This window comes from Podarcis vaucheri (genome assembly GCF_965113315.1).
Source record: "Podarcis vaucheri genome assembly, chromosome: 8".
Lineage (NCBI taxonomy): Eukaryota > Metazoa > Chordata > Lepidosauria > Squamata > Lacertidae > Podarcis > Podarcis vaucheri.
The window spans coordinates 46,624,837-46,647,410 of NC_138766.1; the positions used below are offsets into that span (position 1 = coordinate 46,624,837).

At 41.8% G+C, this 22,574-nt stretch overlaps 2 protein-coding genes and 1 long non-coding RNA gene across 28 annotated transcripts in view; 2 read left to right on the forward strand and 1 right to left on the reverse strand.

Moving 5' to 3' along the window:
• The window catches only part of EPB41L3 (erythrocyte membrane protein band 4.1 like 3), a 134,030-nt gene extending 125,818 nt beyond the window's left edge, over window positions 1-8,212 (forward strand). For 23 of the 24 annotated variants that reach the window (XM_082235108.1, XM_082235107.1, XM_082235126.1 and 20 more), the window contains 2 exons: window positions 2,228-2,308; window positions 2,572-4,368. In XM_082235108.1, the coding sequence (XP_082091234.1) occupies window positions 2,228-2,308; window positions 2,572-2,682 (192 nt within the window). In that variant the 3' untranslated portion in view covers window positions 2,683-4,368. Of the gene's footprint in view, window positions 1-2,227; window positions 2,309-2,571; window positions 7,633-7,676 lie in introns of those variants that run through there. The other variant, XR_014222760.1, reaches the window with a different exon arrangement.
• The window catches only part of LOC309539212, a 46,382-nt gene extending 34,135 nt beyond the window's left edge, over window positions 1-12,247 (reverse strand). Inside the window, exon 1 of one of the 2 annotated variants that reach the window (XR_014222764.1) lies at window positions 11,846-12,247. This is a non-coding gene — a long non-coding RNA (uncharacterized lncRNA). The remainder of the gene's footprint in view (window positions 1-11,845) is intronic. The other variant, XR_014222765.1, reaches the window with a different exon arrangement.
• Window positions 12,248-12,583: 336 nt separating this feature from the next.
• ZBTB14 (zinc finger and BTB domain containing 14) lies at window positions 12,584-21,256 on the forward strand. Of its 2 annotated transcripts, none has more exons than XM_082235174.1 (3): window positions 12,584-12,767; window positions 15,909-15,989; window positions 17,127-21,256. In XM_082235174.1, exons 2-3 carry the CDS (start codon window positions 15,987-15,989, stop codon window positions 18,468-18,470), a joined length of 1,347 nt encoding a protein of 448 aa, XP_082091300.1. In that variant the 5' UTR covers window positions 12,584-12,767; window positions 15,909-15,986; the 3' UTR covers window positions 18,471-21,256. The 2 variants fall into 2 exon arrangements, with proteins under 2 accessions (XP_082091300.1, XP_082091299.1); XM_082235173.1 differs by lacking the exon at window positions 12,584-12,767 and adding an exon at window positions 12,833-13,507.
• The last annotated feature ends 1,318 nt before the right edge of the window (window positions 21,257-22,574 follow it).

Below are 22,574 nucleotides of genomic sequence, written 5' to 3' on the forward strand. Positions count from 1 at the left end.
TTCTCAAATATGTATTTGTTTTGGAAGACAAAACTTTGTGTCTGGTAATTATTTTTAATTTTTTTCAATAAAGTTTTTAATTAATTAATTCAGGAATGACTTAAAGACTTACCGTATTTTTCACCCCATAGGACGCACCGCCCCACAGGACACACCTAGGGGGTTTTTTTGGGGGGGAATAAAGAAAAAAAAATATTCCCCCCCCCAGGCATGGGGCTGGCACGGGGGAAGCCCGAGCTTCCCCCAACCCCAGCCCCCAGAACAGCCTGCTATCCACAAGCCTAGGGAGGCCGGGGGGAAGTCGCCCCAGTCTCCCCAGGCTTGCGGAGAGCTGCGCGAAGCCCAGGCGCACTCTTCAGCACGCCCCAGGCTTCAGAATGCAGGCAGCTCTGTGCAACCCTTGGAAGACCGGCGCGACTTCGCACTGGGCTCCCAAGGGCTGCGCAGAGCTGCATGAAGCCCGGGACTGCAGGCAGCTCTGCGCAGCTCTCGGGAGCCTGGCGCGACTTTGCGCCGGTCTCCCAAGGGTTGCACAGAGCTTCCTGAAGCCTGGAGAGTGAGAGGAATTCCTCAGAATGCGGCAGCTAGGCTTGTGACTGGGAGTGGCCGCCGGGACCACATAACACCGGTTCTGAAAGATCTGCATTGGCTCCCAGTACATTTCCGAGCACGATTCAAAGTGTTGGTGCTGACCTTTAAAGCCCTAAACGGTCTCGGTCCTGTATACCTGAAGGAGCGTCTCCACCCCCATCGTTCAGCCCGGACACTGAGATCCAGCACCGAGGGCCTTCTGGCGGTTCCCTCATTGTGAGAAGTGAGGCTACAGGGAACCAGACAGGGGGCCTTCTCGGTAGTGGCGCCCGTCCTGTGGAATGCCCTCCCATCAGATGTCATTACCTGACATTCAGAAGACATCTTAAGGCAGCCCTGTTCAGGGAAGTTTTTAATATGTAATGCTGTACTGTTTTTAACACTTGATTGGGAGCTGCCCAGAGTGGCTGGGGAAACTCAGCCAGATGGGTGGGGTATAAATAAGAAATTACAGTGGTGCCTCGCAAGACGAAATTAATCCGTTCCACTAGTCTCTTTGTCTAGCGGTTTTTTCGTCTTGCGAAGCAACCCTATTAGCGGATTAGCGCTATTAGCGCTTTAGCGGCTATTAAAGGCTTAGCGGCTATTAAAGGCTTAGCGGATTAGCGGCTAAAAGGCTATTAGCGGCTTAGCAGCTTAGAAAAAGGGGGGGAAGTGGGGAAAAAATTGGAACACTCGCAAGATGTTTTCGTCTTGCAAAGCAAGCCCATAGGGAAAATCGTCTTGCGAAGCAGCTCAAAAACGGAAAACCCTTTCGTCTAGCGGGTTTTCCGTCTTGCGAGGCATTCGTCTTGCGGGGCACCACTGTATTGTTGTTGTTGTTGTTGTTGTTGTTTTTATAAAGAGTGCCAGATCTGCTGCTGTGCTCCTCTTACATGCATACTCACAAAGCAGTTGATTTAGGGATATTTACTAGAAACAGTTGTGCATCTCAGATGTTATTGCAATGACCTTTCTTGGCTTAATTTTGAAGAATTCAGCAGTGACCAGTAATAACCATTATTATCTCATATGCTTACAGGCACAAGCAACAGCCACACAGTTCATTTGTAATTATTTGTAATTATAATATCTGTTTTTGTTTATACAAAATAGCTGACAAAAAATAAGATGTATTGTGGCTTTAAGTGCCAATACAGAAATGGAAAAGAAGCAGTGGTCCATTGTGAACAGTTACACAGAGTACCCTCCCCACTTTGCCTGGACCATATACTTTTTAATAGATTTTATTATTTGTATTTTATTCTGTTCAGTCACTTTGAGCTATTTATTTCTGTATAAAGCAACTAATAAATGCAACAGCAACAACAACGATGATGATGGAAAGAGTGATTGCTGTCCTGATCCAGGATGAACATTTAGCAGAAAAGCAAAACTGCTCCTTTATCTCAGGAACTGTTATGCAAAATTTGGTTGCAGTATATTAAGAGGTGTCCATAACTGCATCACATACAAACAAGCAACATTACAAAATATTAGATACAGATTCTACAGAAATACATTTATAATTGATGTCAACCATTTTGAAACACTCAACATACATTTCTTTCAGCAAAACTCAAATAAGGATTTTCCCCTCCTTTGAAGAGCAAAAAGTATGTTTTATTTGAAGCCTACATTTGTTCCTTCCCTTTAGACAGTGAAAGGAGGCATATCAGAAACAAGAATTGAAAAGCGAATAGTCATCACAGGAGATGCAGACATTGACCATGATCAGGTATGATCTATAAGCAACTAAAACTATCCATAAGCTAATCTGCTGTTTTTAACTGTAAACCGAAAAAGCAGTATTAGTACTGGCATGCCTTTAAATTAAACTGGATTATTAGTACTTAGATCAAAGATGAAATTCCTATTTTGAATCACTTTTCCTCATTTGCAAATTGTGTAATTTATCATGAATCTCTCTTCACCTTGCTACTGATCATGCATGTTCCACCTCCTTCTTGTTTTTGCCCTTCTGTGGTTTCCTTGGGCTAGGCGCTGGCTCAGGCAATTAAAGAGGCCAAAGAGCAGCACCCTGACATGTCAGTGACCAAAGTAGTGGTACATAAAGAAACAGAAATCACACCTGAAGATGGGGAGGATTGATACAGGTAAGAAGATGAGATTTTTCCCAGGCACTCGTGGGCTGGCATGTGTCAAAGATCATTTCTTCCTTCATAGTTCATCTCTAACCCTTTCTATTTATTCTCTCTGGCATTTGTGAAAACAGTGATTCTGAAAGTTATGTTTTGGGGGCAGAGCTTTCTCCCACTCTCCCCTATTAATGCCAGTTAGAGAAATAGAAGAAACCCATTTGCTTCTGTCTGCTTGCTGGTTGCTATGCATTTTCCGCAATCCAGTATCTTGCTCTGTAATTTCCAAAGCTGAAAAGAAAGACTGTATGCATTTGGCTTGTGGGGGAAGGGAAGCATTTCATAAAATAATGTCATAAAAAGCCTGCAAAATAAAACAGCTGCATCTTACCATATAGTGGTCAGTAACATTAATTTTAGACTTTCAGTGCAAAGCTGTTCAGGTATGGTTGACATTTCATTTAAATGATATCATTTTCTCGGTTTTACTGAGAAATAAGTGCTGGTATGAATGTCTTTGTCTCTGTTTGTGTTCGTCCCAAATAATTACATTATTTCTTGAAGGGAGACATTCATAGTTTTTCTAATTGCTGCAATTCAATAAAGGCATGCTGACAAATTCTGGCTAAATGGGCATCTTGAAAATGTGTCAGTTACTGAATGCATGTGCTAGAATATATTGTGCATACTAACATGCTATGCAAGAGCTCTTATTACTACATCATCTGTAGGTGGCTTTGAATGTTGTGTGCAAAAAAAAGGAGGGGGAAAAGACTTCTGCTTTTTTGAATCGACAGCATAATTTTCAAGCAACAAGTATTCACAAATGATGATATAAATTATGTTTTCATATGGAATATTAGGACAGTGCATTGTGTAGCCTTAGCAGATTTACAAACTGCTGTCTAGAAGTGTGGTAATGATAGAGGAGACAAAGCTATTCTGAGGTGAAAGGCAGGGCCAGTAGATCAGTACCTGATAAAGAAAAAACATCCTTGGTTAGGCCCATTTAGTAAAATGAGAGCTAAAGATAATTTTCTGTTCTGAACATTCAACAATTGTTTCAATTCAATATACTTTACTGAATCTGACCATTGGTCCACCTGGCCTAGTACTCATTGGCTTTCCTGAGGTCTCAAGCAGGATCTTTCCAGCCTATCTCCTTAGTTCCTTCAATAGGAGATACCAGGGATTGAATCTGAGTTCTTCTCCATGCAGAGTACGTGATTTACTACTGTACTATAGCTCCTTCCCTATTTTTAAACTCTTTAAATAATTGAGATGCAAATTTTATTTGCATATCTTTTTATTGATCTAAAATATCCAAGGGCTTTGTTTTGTCTACTGGCATCTAATCATTTTTAAAAAGATAGATCCCTGTCCTCATAAAGCTCAGAATCTTAAATTAATTCAAGAATAATTTAATGTATCCTGTATATTGTTCTAGAAAAAAAAGCATATAAGCCTGAAACATTCCTCATACAAATTATAATCTCATTAACTGCAATTGGCTTTGAATCTGGTCTTAATTTTAGTGGCAATCATTGTAATACTTTTGTTTTATTTACTGCTTTAAATCAGTTGCTTCCAGATCTTAACTACACTCTCTCTACTGCAGGAATAAAGTAGCTTCCTTATGAATTCAGTCATACGTGGGAATACCAGAGCCTACAATCTTGGTTCTAATCCAGCAGGCTTGCATCTCTCCAGAGAAATTTTCAATGTGGAAGAATCAATCTTGATTGTTACTAAAGACACTGGCAGAAATATCGTCCCATTTACAGCAATCTGAATCAGCATTAGCAACCCAATATTTGCATGAAGCAATGAACAAATTACAAAAAACACAGCATTTTAATTTTCCTAAACTAAGTTTCCATCTATACCTGCACGTTCATCAACAATATAAAACAGTGATCTCATGCTACACATGAATCAGTTCATGCCTTCAGTTATTGAAAATCTAAACAAACCACAGTTTCTTAGGTGGCAAAACTTTTGTTTAGGGTAAGTGAAGATTGCCCTGAAATGCTAGAAGCTGTATAGGTACTGTGTATAATGTTTTATCACGTTAGATGTGCCAATAACACACACTGTTCAGTAAACAACTTGAATCATATAATTGTTTTCATCTGGTTTTATTACTCTTGTCCAATAAACAATGGCAAATCGCTAATCTTATTTAAATGCTTACAAAATGTGCTTTGTTTACCTGGTTTGAGACCTTTAATAGATAGTAATAATTTTAGCATTGTTCAGACTTTAAAATTAGAAATTCAGTCACCCTTCACAAACCCTCATTCTATAAATTACGTTGTGGTTATTTTAAAGAATATGTGTGTTTTCCTTACCATTTCAGAAATATTAGTCTGATTTTTTTGACATTTTTTGTATTGATTTCCCTTCTGTTCTCAGAGAAAAATGTTTATTTTCAGAGTCTGGTCAGCATTTCCTAGGTCAGAGTTAAGCCTTAAACTGTACAGAACACCTACTAAACATTATTTGGTATTGGTTATCACATTCACTTGAGGGATACTGTCTTCATTACACTGTCAGTCACATCACAACACATGGTGAATGTATGTTTCTGCATAGTGAAATAAAAGTGGTAAACGCACCAAAATTTGTATTTGTCTATGTCTAAAAAACATGTTTTCTGTATTCAAACATCAATACCATTTGTTTAATGTAACAGGCATTTTAATGTGCATTACAGAGACATTCTTCCAATTGACCACAATATGGTGTTTAGATGGGTACAAATAGAAGAACAAGCCTAAAGAAATATTGTACAAATATATTCCTTCTGTACAATTTTTGCACATACAATAGGTGCCCTCTAATTTCTTGTGTGAAATTTAGCTCTGTAATGTGGTTCATGTTAGCGAAAGGTAATAGTACAACCAGCTAACTATTTTTGAGTATTAGCTTAAATATATATATATTATATTTTCTATTCTAAAACTTTAGAGCACTATTTGTTTCAGCAAATAATCTGGGCACAATCTAGCCATAGTTAAGCACTTCTAAGTTCCATTCCAATAAGAGAGTTAAGTGTGTGTTTCATGTTCTCTTGCTAAAAGCTGTGGGACTTAAAACTACTTAATTTGGGCTGGGTCATGTCCTTTACTGTTTTGATTTAGCTTTCTATTCACAGTTCATTCATGGTATCCTTTCATTGAAGGAAAAAATGAAAGTCTATTTTTTAGCCTTTGAAATACATAAACAGCCATCTGTATGGCTATTTTTACTGATAAAGGCCAAATTCGCAGATTTCCAACTGAATTGAGTGGTAGGAGCTTCTGTGAAGTAAAACTGACTCGTTAGCACAGATCAAAAGTTAAAAAAAATATTTTTAAAGAGTATATATCAAGAGAAAATAATCTATAGATAAATTATATAAAAATTAAGAACCATTGTCCAGTAGTGTTTGCATGTGTGGAATCTCAGGCCAAGTTTAGGTGCTCACTCCACCCCAGTGATCATCTATAGGAGTACGCAGGGCCACCATGGGCTTGTGACCCAGCTGGAATGCATGGTGGTTGATAGTATAAACTGGCACCTATGAGCGAGCTAATACATGGCCATCACATTTTCTGTGATTCCAATGGCCAGGAGCAAGATAAATAATGGCTGCTTGATGTCTAGCTCACAGTTGGTGTCACATTCTCTCAGCTAGGTCACAAATCTGCCACTGGCCCTGTACACATCCACAGGCTGAGATGGGTTTGCTAGCCATTTCATTGATGCCCAATATGCTGGGGACAGCTCCATCCTTGTGTCCCCTTTGTTCACTGCAGCTCCTACAAAGCTTTCAATTGGGATGAAGGTTTTGTCTTGTCTTTGGGACCTTCTTCTTGGAACTATCTTCCATATTCGATCAATAGGCATATTTTAATAAGTGACTCCTATATCTGTAAATATCGTGGAGAAATAGCTAATATACTTAGCTAACCCAGTGAAAATCACGATCAGGTAATGCACAACAGTGAAAATTTTGCAAAATACATTCCCAGTTGAATAGGTAGCTTTCTGTATAAGAATGCAATTCTGATTGCATTGAACACAATGGGATTTACTTCTAAATGTGCATATGATTGTGCTGTAAAGTGTTTCTTTTACTCTAATAACACATGTAAGTTGGTGCACCTTCTACTATCCTACATAATTAATACAGACATTACTATGTTGTGTTTCCACTCCTACCTGACTCACAGGAACTCTCTTCCCCCTATAATGTAGGAAGCAGCCCTCATCCAATCATTTTAAATTAATTTATTGTTGAAGATTTCCTATTTGCATATTTAACTTGTTCCTTCCAGCACAATCATCTTCTGTTACATAGTGAACAAGCATAGATTGATTAGTTATGTGAGGCTTTAGATTATCTGTTTCTTTCCCTCGTCATATTGTGCTGTTTTGGAATAGAGTATCCAAGTATAATCTTACATTTCTGTGAATGCCAAATCAGCTTTTTACCTGTGGCAGCTGTTGATGGGATAGGAGACCATGCTCCTTGTTAAGGCATCAAGCGTTTAAAAATAGATTCTGAAACCAGATTCCTTTTCCATTGTCACAATATTTGCTTTGTAAGCCTTTCATATTGATTTTAATGAAGAGTGGGTTATAAAACAGCCCCAAAAATAAATAAGTACTACTTGGTCAGTTTAACTGATACGTGCCATGATAAAAGTATCTTTCCTTGAACAGGTCCACTATTCCATTTGTAACAACACGTTCACATAGCTCAGTTTCAAACTTGCTATTAAAATGTGGGAAAAGTTATTTTTAAGTGGCTGAAAGGTGGATTCCCAGAACTAGGTCAGGTCATAGTGAAAAACAGTATCAGCTTCTTTCAGACAATCAAATAGTGGTTCATGTGACAATGTTATACCTTCAGTTGCCGCTACACTAGGCTTCCCCTATGTAGTCTCCATATGTTTTGGACTACAACTCCCATCAGGCGTAGTCACAATTTTGAATAATTTGGACTACAACTCCCATCAGGCGTAGTCACAATGTTGAAATGGTAATTGTAGTCCAAACACTTGGAGAGTACCAGGCTTGGGAAAGCTGCACTACACAAGCAATAGTATCATCATCATTATTTTGAAGCACGGCATCAGAATCCACACAAAGGATGCAATCCTAAGCACACAACTTAGGGGGAAAGCCCCACCGAACACAGTGGTGTTTACTTCTGAGTAAGCGTGCATAGGGTTGTTCTGTATTGTTCTGCACAGAATTTGTGCTTGGACAGTAACCTTCTGTCCACGATTATTGCTACATTGCCTACATTTTAGCATGGCATATCAAAATAAGAACGCTATCAAAAGCTAATTCATTGATTTATAAGATTTCTCTACTTCAAAGGGGTACTCAGTGCTAGAATAAGAATGAAGTGCACAATGATGGCTCAATGTTAGTGAACTTTGTGTGGGGGTACTTCCTGGGAAATAAATGTTTCTTTTTGATAGATTGTTTTTTGGGTTGACTGCCTAATCCTGTGCCAGATGAAATAAAAAGCTCTTGCCTGTTTCTAACAGCTGCCTTTTGTCTCAGTCTTTTCTTGTTTGTTGGTCTTCATCCAGCTCTTATGCATGTAGTGATCCATACAAAGTAACTGTAACAAGACTAGCCTTGTTTGAAGGCATCATTCTTACACAGAACTATACAAGGGCAAATCTTCTAATTACAACAGGGATCATAATTTCTGAAGATGCAGCACTGTGGGTTGTCAGTTCTGCCTTATTGTGATAAAGGGTCATGCCACATAGCCAGAGAGTAGTAAAATTGGGGTGTGTGTCAGCAAATACATACGGCATATGTACATGTCTACATATAGTCGCCAGGATCCACAGACCCCAGGTGAAAAGTACACTTGCATGCACATGGAAGAAAGGATAGTAAGTTCTTGTTTTCTTATAAAAATGCTATGTCCGATAGAAGGGTGCCCTAAAAGCAATTGGGTGAGAATTCTGGCATCCTGAAAGGCTACAGCCAGAATGGGGGAACTGAAATGCAACATGTTGCATTTTGAATTCCAAATCAACATGTCCTAGTCTGAGACTTGCAGGTGTAGGGCAGTATATAAATTCAATAAATAAAATAAAATACTCCTAGAAACAAATTAACAGCCATGTTTCTAAATGCTGAGTATGAAAGAAACTAAGCTGAAGTAATATAAGCATTTTTAAATGTGCATTTATATGTTGAAGGTCAGCTTTAAAAACTGAACCTTAGCTGTCTTCATGAAGAAATCATTTAATAAACTGGATAATTGTGATCAATCCAAAACTGCATATTTGAACTGGTCACATTTTTCTGGGTTTGGGCCTTTTTAAGCCAAGTCCTTTTATGTTTTCTTCCAGTTTTTATCCCATCCTTCCTCTGGCCATAGACACTGTCTTTATCCTTTGTCCATGTTCCCAAACCCTCCTGCTTCTACTGCCAGTTCAGCAGTTTCATGCCCCACCAATTCTCCATTTCTGCATATAACTGATCCTTTAGATCACAACTAATTTTCTTGTAAGGGCTGTATTTGCAATCTTCTGCCTCTCCTGCCCCACCTTCTGTCAGGATTCCTGTCTCTACTCATATTTATATTAAAATAGCCATAAATGTCTTGGATGAGTTCACTGATTGCCGCAATAAAATAAAATAAAAAATTCTGGTTATTCCAAAATGGAAGTGTATAGTTATTACATTGCAGCATGAGAACATATCTTCTAACATTCCTCAGATGAAAATAGGGACATTTCTCACTCCCCGCCGCCTGACCCTTAACAGCTCCCCATTTTTGTCCCCTCACCACAGCTTTCCATATCAGAAGAAGGGAAAATGCTACCACCACTACACCAATGGGACACAGCACACACACCCTCCACTGTTCTGAGAAAACCGCTTAATCCTGATTTTATAAATTTTAGAAAGGGGCAAGATTAGACGCTGCCACACAAAGCATTTTTTTAAAAAAATCAAGACTTCAATCTCCATTCCACTGTAACTTGCTTCCCACCCAGGGCAGCCCTGCCCACGCCTGCCACTCAGAGCTGGCGTATCATGCAGGCCTGGGTCCACTCTCCAGCAGCTATAAAATGCCCAATGAAGGCGGCCAGCAGTAACAGCCACAGAGAGGCAATTGGATGCTCCCTCGCCACCCCCATTGTCGTAACTCGGGACAAGTGCCAGCTCATCCTACTCCCTGAGCTCAGCAACAGCAACACTAGCAGAGAAAAAAGGTACATTCTGGGATCAAATCAAAATCCAGAATGGCTTTCATTATTCTGGGACTGCCCCTGGAAAATCGGGACATTTGGAGGGTATGTGAGAGAATCATAACTTGAAACAGAAGGCCACAATCCAGTGCCTTTTATTTAGCATGTATACTGCATGTTCTCTGCTTTGGAAGCGGTATATAATAATTACTAAACAATAAAACAAGGTCCATGTACTTAAGAAAGCCAATGTAGTGAAATGTTTATAATTGTTAGACTAGGTTCCGGGAGACTCAAGGCAGCATTTCACAATGTGTGGGGCGGTGCCTGGCTCTCTAATAATTTATTCTTTTGCATTTTATTATTTTTTGCAACAAGCCCCAATGTGTTCACTGTGGTTTCATTACGGGTTCATAGAATTGTACCCAATCTACATAGACCCCAGCTACTTCAACTTCATTCAGAAAGCAACAAAACATGGACTCCAACCTTTTATTGTGTCCAAAACACAAGCAAGTTGATAATTCATAAGGTGTTTTTCATGATATTAGATACTGTACATGAATTACACTTCAAAAATCTGACAGAAACAGCTGTAATGCTTTCTCAATGTGTGCAATAGCCCTACGTTCAAGAGACAACAGGAAACAAAATAAGTACAGTGGGGGAAAACCTGTATTTTAAAATAAAATCCCACTTAAAAATTAGCATACAGTCTATTAAAGCAAGTGTGGCCAGATGAGAATCTGAATGCTCAGCCAGTCCTTCTACCACCTTTCTATTCTACACTGAGCTTTAGCTCAGTTGGTACCGCATGAATACTCTTAACCTCAGGGTCAAGGATTCAAGCACCACACTGGGAAAGAGATTCCTGCATTGCAGGGGGTTGCATGATCATGGTCCCTTCCAACTCTACAATTATATGATTCTACGATTAAACATACAACAATCGCATACAAACCCTAAACAGGACCAGTTCTGCACTAGGGTAAACCTCAATCACTATTCTGGGGAAAGGTCTTCACAAAATTCACCTGTTTCAGCTTTAAATAGCAAAACTGAAAGTCTATGGCATTGCTTCCAAATGATTTCACAGCAAAAAAAATTCACTGGTCAAAGAGTTTTTGAAAATACTTAGCAATCAGGCCTTTTCTGAGGTGGCTCACTGCTTGTGGAATGCTCTCCCCAGAGAGGCTCACCTTCATTACAGTATTTTTAGGTGCCAGTTGAAAATGTTTCTCTAGAACCAGGCCTTTGGGTAAATAAACCATCTACGGTTTTTAAACACATTTGTGGAAGTGGGAGTTACTGATTTGTTTTTGTTGTTTGTTACATATTTAGTATTCTCATTTAGTATTTTTATGTTGTGAACCAAACTGTGGTCTTTGGATAAAAGGCAGTATACAAATTTAATAAATATACATAAATTAAAAAAAACAGTAAATATACATAAATTAAAAAAACAGGGACCTTCTGCATGCACAGCATATGCTCTGCCACCGAACTCTAGCCAGTTAATAGGGGGCCAACTTAAAATATGGATAGATTCAGCCCCAGGAAGGGGAGAATAAATTAACCACTAGACGATTTTGGACGTGGTGGAATAGAGGATTAAGATTACGATATCTTGAAAGAACGCACAAGGTCAGACATTTGAGGTATTGTTGCTCAAGGGCCTCACAAAACCTGGATCGAGCACTAGTGGCTCAGCAGCCTGAAAGCTTTCATTCACAAACTAATTTGCACCCAAGGATATGTAAGGACATGTAAGGGCTGCTGAATACTGTACCAAGGGCTGCTGAATACTGTACCTGGTTGCGGAAAGCAATTTATTTATTTATTTATTTGCTAGAATACCACACTACCACACTTACTATTTTCAGTAAGTCTAGTTAGGTCCTCCCAACAAGGAAACTGGTGCTTTTTATCTTTTTAACACTGTATTCGCAGCACAGGAACACATACATACAAGGCTCTCTCTCGCTCTTGGGGGCGCGAGAAAAACGAGGATATTCACCGGAAAGAAAAGGAGACGACAAGTCTGAGGAGCCCAAACCTCCGCGAAGGGGCGCGAAGTGCGCGCGGCCCGCTCTGCCCCCTCAGACTTAACGGCAGATGCAGGCGAAGCGGAGAGACACAAAAGACCCGGATAGCACAGCCGTGGAATTGTGTTGGGGAGGATTTCGACTGCAGTAGCCGCGAGAGACTCGGGGCTTTCAGCCCGCGGCTTTGTTACGCTTCCCTCAGCGAAGGCAAAAGCGGGCACTGCCGCCCTCCCACGTAACCGCTCGCTCTGACATCACACCGGCGAGCAATGGCGCGCGCGCGCTCACACGCCGAGGCAGGCAAGACGCTTCTCTGGAGAGAATGGGAGCGAGAGACGCGCACGCGCGCACGCACTTTAATATGGTTCTCGAGGCCGCTTCCACTCTCGGCGCGGCCCCGTCCATGGCGACGCGCGGCGAAAGCGCCCGGCCGGCCCTCCCGTGTGCGTGAGCCCGCCGAGGCCGCCTCAGAATGGCTGGTCGGGCTCCCTGTTCTGCCCCCTCCAGGCCACCTGCGCGAATGAGCGGCCTCCCTCCTCATCGGAGCACCCGCCCCCTCCTCTCTCTCCCTGCGGGGGGCGCGCCCTGCTCGCACCGCGCATGCACGTTCCCGCCTCCGGCGCGCCTCCTCTGGCCGCCGCGCGCGCGCACTGAATGCTCGTGCAGGAAGCGGCGGTAACGGTCAGAGACGCGCGCCATTTCCCCTTACATCCCATCCCCCCCCCAATCCCCCCAAAATATCCCTTTACTCGGAGCGGAGCGCTGCTGCGGCCGCGGCCACCCCCCTCCTCCTCCCCTCCCCTCCCCATATTTTGTCCCTTCGCCGAGCGTGGCAGGTAAGCGCGAGGGGCATCTGCGCGCGCACTCGAGGCTAGGCTGGCGGAACCGGGCGGGCGGGAGGAGGGGGAGGGGAGGTGCACTGGGGAGGCTCCGCCGCGCGCCGCCCTTTTGCAGCAGCTGCTCCCGCGCGCGCCGCCTGGCTCGGGCCTGCTAGGCTGCCTCGCGCCACTCGGGGCAGTCCCGACAGGAAAGGGCCGCCTTCTCGGCGGCGGCCGAGGGCGCTCTCCGGTGGAAAGCGGTTGCTTTCGGCGCCCGAGATTGCCGCAGCGCCCCCACCCCGCCTTCCTTCCTTCCGTTCTCCGCCGCCGCCCCCCATTTGACGAGCGAGCGCGAGCGGCGGCTGCGGGACCAGCAGCGCCTTTCGCCCCGTTCCCGCGCGCGCGGGCCTTGCTGGGCTCCGCCTCTTCGGTGGCGGGCGGAATAGGACGGGGGAGCCTCGCGCGTGTGAGGCGAGGGTGCGCTCCACTCCGCTGCAGCCCCGTCTTAGCGGGGGCACAGGCATCGTCCCCGAACGGGCACTAGCACGCATGCACCGAGTATGCACCGTGCACGTCTGCTCCATGGTTACTCGCGCGCTGCTCGCTTGCTTGCCGGAGGAGGAGTTGTGTTCCAGTACGTGCACGCCGCGAATGCACGCTCTTGCTCGCCTATAGAGGAAAAAATCGCCATCGGTTCAGTACGAAACAAATAGGAATCGGGACTGATTCATAATGGTTGTCGCGGTGTTGATTTCCGAGTAAGAGTGTTTATTATGCTTTCGCCCTCTTTAATTCAAATCTGATTTAGGGCGCGCGGGTGGGGTGGGGGATTGTTTGAGGGTGTATTCACGAAACTAGTCTATGGTGCTTATTGCGATGGTAGTAAACCATATTCTTTAAATAAACATTGCTGCAGTTAGGGTTTATCTCAATTTTAGTTTCCTTTAAAAGCACAAAAAGTGTACGTCATCACATTTTATTTAAAAAGTTATGTGAGTAAATTTAAAGTGGTATATTTGATAACTAAAATACTTAGTACATCAAAAAGTAGCTTGTCCAAGGTCCCTAGAAGGTGATCTTAAACTTATATATCCCTAGATATAGGAGTTTAAGATCACCTTCAGACGAAGCTACTGAACTGGATGCAAGCAGACAGTTATGGGTTTGCTTTATTAGTCTTGCTTTAGTTCCATTAGATTGAATATATTTGCTTACTCTGAGAAGGCTGGGTGGCTACTGAAGGGTAGGTGCAGGCATTTCAGTAAATAAACAAAACTGAAATCTGTTAACATGGGGAAAATCTTAATTGATTGCAACAGGATTCCCACATGCAGGTTTTTTTATATAAAAAATGTCATACTGTATTTCTTAAATCTAGCAAGCTTAACAATAGTTACGCTCAGATGGTTCCTCTCCCAATATATTCAAGAAATTTGATGTGTGGGTTGCAGAGCCACCTGTACTAGTCCTGCCTCCTGCTCTGATTTGTCAGATGGATATGCCAAGCCATCTGCCCAAGAACCCTGTCTCATGTGGGCTGAACAGATAGAGGTGTTGTCTGAATTCCCTAAAATGAAAAGTCTATGAAAATGTAACACTCAGAAACTCAGAGTTTCCAGTAACAGTTCAGTCATCAGGAGAACAAGAATGTTTTTGAAGGCATGCTGAATGTTGATAATGAAGGAAGCAGATGCATCTCATCAGGGGGGACATTCCGTTAGTGGGGAGCAACCCATCCCCTCCTAGGGTTGTCTGTTAATATTAATAATTAAAGGTGCTAGTACTAGCGCACAAAGCCTTAAATGGCTTTGGACCAAAGTATTTAAAGAAGCACCTCCTGCAATATCAACCATTGTGGGCTTGACAATGGCAGGTGGTCCCATGACAAGACTTTTTTCACACACAAGTCTAAACTACTTGCTTTTGTGAAGGTAAACCAGGCTTCCTCAACCTCGGCCCTCCAGATGTTTTGAGACTACAGTTCCCATCATTCCTGACCACTATACTACCCTGAACATGCCTGATCCTGATAAGGATCATGGGAGCTGTAGGCCAAAAACATCTGAAGGGCTGAGGTTGAAGAAGCCTGAGCTAAACATTACCTGCAACATTGCATTGCAATGCTATTTGGAGGGGAAATAAAAGCCAGCAAGCGTACAGGATATGTATTAGGCAAGACACACATCAGACATATGGTAACACCTTTGCTAATGGCTGTGAGCAACCAAAGTCGGATACAAATGAATAACTTGCTTGGATTTTGTGAAACAGAAAAAGTGGAACAAATGAAAATAAAAACTAGAAACCCGAGAGGCAACGATTTATGCTTTAAGAGATAAAAACATCTATATATTTCCCTTCATTTCTTGGTCTTCTTACTGCTTAAAAATAAAGTCAAAGGATAAACAACAAAATCAAAATTCCATACAGTTGCTGCTGTACCAGATTTTACAGTGGAATATTTCATATACTTGCAAAAATAATTTGCTTAATAAAAGTTATCCATAGCTGCAACAATTTGAAACTCCCCCCCCCCTTGAATCATATGTACATGAGCCACATTCCTGTTCTCTACACACACACACACACACACACACACACACACGTACACATATGTGTGCAGTTCCTGCTCTTCCCCAAGTCTCCACCACACAAGTTACTAGTGTTTTTATAAATATCCTGCAGGCCTATAGGTGAGTAGTTGCTGATGTTCACGTTAAAGGCATAGAAGGGCCTAGTCTACAACTATACTACCCTGAACATGCCTGATCTCTGATATCAGAACCTCAGCTGGGAGAATGGCCTATCTTGGAAATTGTGGCCTAAATTGTGAGAGAGTAGGATTATATGGAACTATAGGATCTGTCGTGCATTTTGTCCTTGCAAGTATGAAAAGATTCTGCTTTCAGAAATAAGTTGTGTTGATTTTAATGTAGAAATACTATACTAGCAATAAAGACATGGAAGCCAGTGTGGTGTAAATTACAGAGTCAGATCTGGGTTCAAATCCCTACTCAGCAATGAAACTCACCAGTCCTCTCAGCCTCCTCTAACTCATCATAAAAGGGACAACCTGGTAGACCATTCTCTTTAAAGGAAAAATGGGATAATAGAAAAATAATACTCTTTTAAAAGATACCTCATCGTTTTCTCTTTCAGGTTCAGGGTCCTCAGGATAAAGGTTAACCTACCATCAACATTTTGTTCAGATATTAAGAAAAAAATCCTTCATTGTTCATGGTACAGTCTTAATATTTCTTTTTTGCATTTCCTTAATTTTCTGCTTCAGTAAATTATTTTAGTCATTAGGTAATTGCCTATACAGTCTTACCTTGGTTTTCGAACAACCTAGTTCTCGAACATTTTGGCTCCTGAACAATCGAAACCCGGAAGTGACTTTTCCAATTTTTGAGGTTATTTTGGAAGCCGAATGTCTAACAGGGCACCGTTTGGCTGCAGGAGCTTCCTGCAGCCAATCAGAAGCACGCTTTGGAAGTTGAACACTTTGGAAGTTGATTGGACTTCCAGAACGGATTCCATTCGACTTCCAAGGTATGACTGTACAAGTTTGCCAGTGAAATGATGGGGCATATTTGGGAAGAGCGAAGAGAAGGGAGGACCATTTCCTCTTTGCCTCTCCTCTTCCTCACTTTTGTCTTCCTCTCCCGTTCTCAGCACTTTCTACTCCTCCTGCTTCAGCTCTTGCCCGTCAAACTCAGATTTGTTGTTGCTGCCTTCCTAATATAGTTGGAAGGAAGGATTTATATGTTTGGCCGCACTGCTGAACATTGGGTTGGGATGCAACCTTTCATTATCCCAGATGATGTTCAATCCAGACCAGTGGACAACTTGCAGGCAAGCCAGAAATCCTAGAGTTTTTATGACTGTGGTCCACAGTTCACTTGCCCACTTTCTTAGAGAAGAATGGCACTGTTGTTGTTTTCCTGTGATGCTTATACAATAATAGGTAGATCAACTTTTTGTCTACAGTGGTACCTCAGGTTAAGTACTTAATTCATTCCGGAGGTCCGTTCTTAACCTGAAATTGTTCTTAACCTGAAGCACCACTTTAGCTAATGGAGCCTCCTGCTGCCGCCGCACCACCGGAGCACGATTTCTGTTCTCATCCTGAAGCAGAGTTCTTAACCTGAGGTACTATTTCTGGGTTAGTGGAGTCTGTGACCTGAAGCGTATGTAACCTAAAGTGTATGTAACCCGAGGTACCACTGTATTGAGATTTTTAAAGGTTATTAATTGCTTGAAATGTTGTTGAGCAAATCTGAGTTATAAAGTTCAGATCTAATACTACATTTCTCAAAATGTCTTTTGTTTTGTCAGAGTAGCTTACAAATAAATCTTTTCATAATTTTTCTGCAGGAGTTTTTCCTCAGTATGTCTGAAACCATTAAATATAATGACGACGATCACAAAACTGTATTTCTGAAAACATTAAATGAGCAGCGATTGGAAGGAGAATTTTGTGACATCGCTATTGTTGTTGAAGACGTGAAATTCAGGGCCCACAGGTGTGTGCTTGCTGCTTGTAGTACCTATTTTAAAAAGCTTTTCAAAAAACTGGAAGTTGACAGCTCATCAGTAATAGAGATTGATTTCCTTCGGTCAGATATATTTGAGGAAGTGCTGAATTATATGTACACAGCCAAGATTTCGGTTAAAAAAGAAGACGTTAATTTAATGATGTCGTCTGGTCAGATTCTTGGGATTAGATTCTTGGACAAACTCTGTTCTCAGAAACGTGATGTTTCTAGTCCGGAAGATAATTCACAATCAAAAAATAAGTACTGTCTTAAAATAAACAGATCAATGGGTGAATCTAATGATAACCAAGACGATGAGGTTGAGGAAATTGGAGATCATGATGACAGCCCATCAGATATGACAATGGAAGGAACCCCTCCCAGTCAAGAAGATGGCAAGTCACCAACTGCGACTCTGAGAGTTCAGGAAGCAATTCTGAAAGAGCTGGGCAGTGAAGAGGTTCGAAAAGTGAACTGCTACGGTCAGGAAGTAGAGTCCATAGACACTGCCGAAACAAAAGAACTAGGATCTCAAACTCCTCAAGCTCTAGCATTTAACGATGGCATCAGTGAAGTCAAGGATGAACAGACGCCAGCATGGACAACAGCAGCTGGCGACATGAAATTTGAATATTTGCTTTATGGTCACAGAGAGCAGATTGCATGTCAGGCATGTGGCAAAACATTTTCAGACGAAGCACGATTGAGAAAACATGAAAAACTTCATACTGCGGATAGACCTTTTGTTTGTGAAATGTGCACTAAAGGCTTTACCACCCAAGCCCATTTGAAAGAGCATCTAAAGATCCACACAGGCTATAAGCCATATAGCTGTGAAGTATGTGGGAAGTCTTTCATTCGTGCTCCAGACCTAAAGAAGCACGAGAGGGTTCACAGTAACGAACGGCCGTTTGCCTGCCACATGTGCGACAAAGCTTTCAAGCACAAGTCTCACCTGAAAGACCACGAAAGAAGACACAGAGGGGAAAAGCCTTTTGTCTGTGGTTCTTGTACTAAAGCATTTGCCAAAGCATCTGATTTAAAGAGACATGAGAACAATATGCACAGCGAAAGGAAACAAGTAACCACAACCAGTGCTCTCCAAAGTGAAACAGAACAATTACAGGCAGCAGCTATGGCTGCGGAGGCAGAACAACAGCTGGAAACTATAGCTTGTAGTTAAAAGCAGAAGAATCCACAAGTTGAAAAATGTTTGGTCTGATAACTCACCATTGGAAAAAGTATTTTTAAAGGGATTTTGAGAGTAGAAATATAGTTTGAAATTTGCAGCAAAGAACTACCCTATCAGTGACGTTAAACATGGGAGAAGGCTTTGATTTAGGCAACAGTCCAGGCATAAATCAAAAACAGAGTCAGACTCTAGCCAGTATTTTACTCCTCTTAAAACTCTGGGTTTCATTGCATGTCTAGTAAACTCTACGCATGTGGAATGGAAGGCCTTACACTCCAGTGCACAGGGAAATTACACTAAAATATTTCAATTTAAACTATTTATGTTCCATTGATTTCAGTTGCTTTGGCACCCCAGTCATAAGTATGCTTCCTGTGATCAAGGGAATCTCTAAATACCTTAGAGATTGTCCATTCAGGATGGTGACAAGTGACAGGAGAAGCTGCTGAACCAAAAGGTGTGCCCATTAGGGATTCACTGGATTGCAGCTGTTAATGTGGAAGTAAGCCTCATGGATTTCAGTGGAAATTTGTTCCATGTAAGTATGTCTCTCCAAGTCTTTTGGTTCCATCGGCCTGAAGATTGGGCTATTAATGAGTATTTGAACAGTTTAAATAAATAATGTCTGCTACAACAGTTTTTTTTTTACTTTGAAATTATGAATTACAATGAGTGCAAAAAATCATTTTAAAATAAGAAATGTATTGTTGTCCCTCTAACCAAAACTCATGAAGGTATGACTTTAGTCTTTATATAATAGCTCTTTGCAGTTGTCTGTTAATCCACTGTGACGGTCACTACAAGTTTTTAATGTAGCTGTGTGGGCATCTGAACACTGGGAATTATCTTGTTTCCTCAGCTGGTGAGTTGGTGTATCCCAAGGTCATTAGAACCACTCTCTGTCTTGCAGATGTTTTTCCTCCCTGGCCCGCCTTACCTATGTGCCTGCATTTTGCTTTGCTATTCCTGTCTTCAGCTCAAGACAAAAATAACAGTTGTCTTTGTCTTATTTTAGGAGGCCTTTAATTGTATTCTGTTAGGGAGCCTAGCCCTAAGAAAATGGAAATGGCAGGGAACAGCTGTTGCATTGCTGCTTACAGTTGGAAAGGTGCAAATACTACTTGACAAACTCAGGTTCCATCCCCAGGGTTTTCTGGTCTCCATGGCCATTGCCCAAGAATGCCCAGGTCCACCATCCTGCTCTTCCATCAGCATAATTTATTCCAGTGCAGAGTTAAAAGGAGCCAAGGCATATTGTTACAGGGGAGAAAAGAAGTAGAGAAAATCATCTCAAGGAAGGCAGTGTTGCTCTGCTACAGTCAGCTGTAGTAAATCCTTGCTTTCTTTCAAGGTTCTTTTACTGTTCTTAAATGATTGATAATTAGGTATAGCTTGAAGATCTGAAGCAAATAGTTCAGAACAACAGGCAATTGGGTTGAAGCTTACTATAGGATAGCTTTAAAGACTCTACGACCTGGTTTTCAATAGACGATGCCTCTTCATGCTGGGTTGCAGTTCACAATGATGCTCTTCTATACAAATTGCTTCAGTGGAAAATTAGACATCAAGAAGAAAGATTATAGCCTAGTCTTCTCCAGAACATTGTCGTTTTCCTTATGGGGAGCATTCATTTGAGCTTGACCTGCAGTCTGTAAAGTGTATAGCCCAACACTTTGGTAAGAACTAGGCCTACTTGAGCAGCCTTTTCATGAAACCTGGAGGAACTGGGATGATGGGAATGTGATTAGGAAAGGATAGAGAAAATGGCAACACGTATCAATATCCCTTAAGGCATTTAGAGTTACACAGCTGCATTTTGTTATGATTTCATACCATATTCCCTGCTCAGTAACGTAAGAATTCCACTAGTCTTGCAGTGCAATCCTATGTGTGTTTACTCCGAAATCCCACTGAATTCAGTGGAGATCACCCCCTAGCTAGTGTGTATAGATTTGTAGCTTTTGGCTGCGTTGCAGTTAGCTGTGATATTTAGTGTTTGAAATTTACATCCCAATCCTAAGCATTTCTGTTTGGAAAGCAATCTTAAGTTCAGCTAGGCTTAATGTTCAGTTAGACTATGAAGTGTGCTTCGGTTTTCAGCTTAGTGTCAGAGCTTAGGTTCAGTTACGCTGCTTTAAAAAATCATCAGCTTTTTGGAACAGGTCCTGTATATCTCTTCCAGAGATGTCTAGTGCGAAATGCTTTCAGGGAATTGATAGGAAATGTATGATCTTGGGATCATTTTGGGTAGAAGAAAATGTTAAGCTTGTGAAGTGATTTCAATACTTCCTTAGCCTGCCTGCCCTGAATTAATGAACCAGTTTTATTCAAAATACAAACTTACCATTCAGATATGCTTTAAGATGTCTCAGTGATTACAATTGCATTTGTAATGAACTGTAGGATGGGATTTCCATGCAGTAAGAGAAGGCTGAAGTCCGTTCAAGTCTTTAAAGAAATTTCCCCATACATTTTTAACACACTTCTATTATCAAGGTTAAATTTTAATTAACATTGGACAAAAAATGTTTATAACATTGGGTTAGAATTAGTTATTAGAATATGTATTTATAAATTATTGTGTGTCAAATCACCTATTGCATTTCTAAATAATAATTAAGACTAACATTTTTAAGTATTAGAATAAAATTGCATCTAACTATTGATCTTTGTTACAATGTTGTGAATCATTCAATGAATAGACAAGTTTAAGTTAAATTTAAAATGCCAACCGTTTGAAAATTGTCTTGTAAATAAAACACAAATATTTTAGAATACATGGTGTAATGTGTCTATACATTTTACAGCATTCTTATTTTATTTTACTTTTTGATATATTGGTTTTAGAATGTCTGATATGCAACTTCAGTGAATTTCTATAACCTAAAACCAATTTGCTTATAAGATTCTTGGTTTATAAGTCAGACAGAGATGACTATAAGGATCCAATTTATGTGCTTAACAAGTAGTGAATGATGACTGGAGCACCTGCCTTAGTATTTGAAATGAATTACTGTAGGTAACATAAACAGATTAACATGACTTTAGTACTGAAACTTATCATGCATATTGTTAAGTAACACACTCACTAGACATGTACACGGCAACAATTTGCCAGCTATGCCTCATAATTATATAACAAAATGCAAATAAATAGCATAATATCTTACCATATAATAGAACTGTATAGCTTTCTTCACACAGCAGTTGTCTGGCTGCCAATAGACATTCATGGCAACTCCAGTATGACACCAGCAGGCAGGCAAGCAGTGCAGGTTGCAGGCATCACAGGCGAGCCCTTTAAGAGGAGTGGGAGGTGCTTGGCAAACTTCTGAAGCACCCTACTCTTTAAACATCACTGGAGCAGTGTTGAATGGCAGGGATTCAGAGAGCAGTCTGCTCAACCCTTCTCTAAGGTCCCTCGCATGCTCCTAAAGTGGATGAGGGGGTATGCTGGGGTGAGCTGTAAGGAGGAGTGCAGGCTTGAGCGAGCTTTGAGGGGATGGGCAAGGCAAGGGGATGGGTGAAATGTAAAATGTCTTTGGTTATGTGTAAAGGGAGGAAGGGTTGGCCAGATGTGGGAGAAGGGGTGTTGATGGCTAGGCGGGTGTGCTGGTCCCGAGGGTTAACCGTGCGGTGAGGTCCAAGTCCAGTCCGAGGTCGAGGGTGCAGTATGGAGGCTGTCCATCAAAGCTGAAGCGGGGTCCAAGGCAAGGAGTCGGGTGAGATCAGGAACTCTGGCAGGAGAGCAGGACAGGGTGTAGGCAGGAACAGGCTACCAACAATGTTGCTCCCGCATCCTGGGACTGGGGCTAACTGGCTTTTATCTGCCCCGAGGCATAGGGCGGCCCCGGTCCACAGGTGACTCGCCTCTCCTGGCCTGGAGGCGAGCACTCCTCCTGTGAGAACTTCGTTCCCTCTGCCTCTCTGCCCTGAGCCTCTGCAGCTCAGGAGAGGCTGGAGGGTTACCGGACCCAGAGGCAACCTCCTCTTCCCCTGACGGTGCTGAGAGTGGAGCACCTGCAGGCAATGGGTCCTCCATCACCTCAGGAGCCAGAGCAGACTCAGCTGGTGCCTGCACCTGAAGATCCTGCA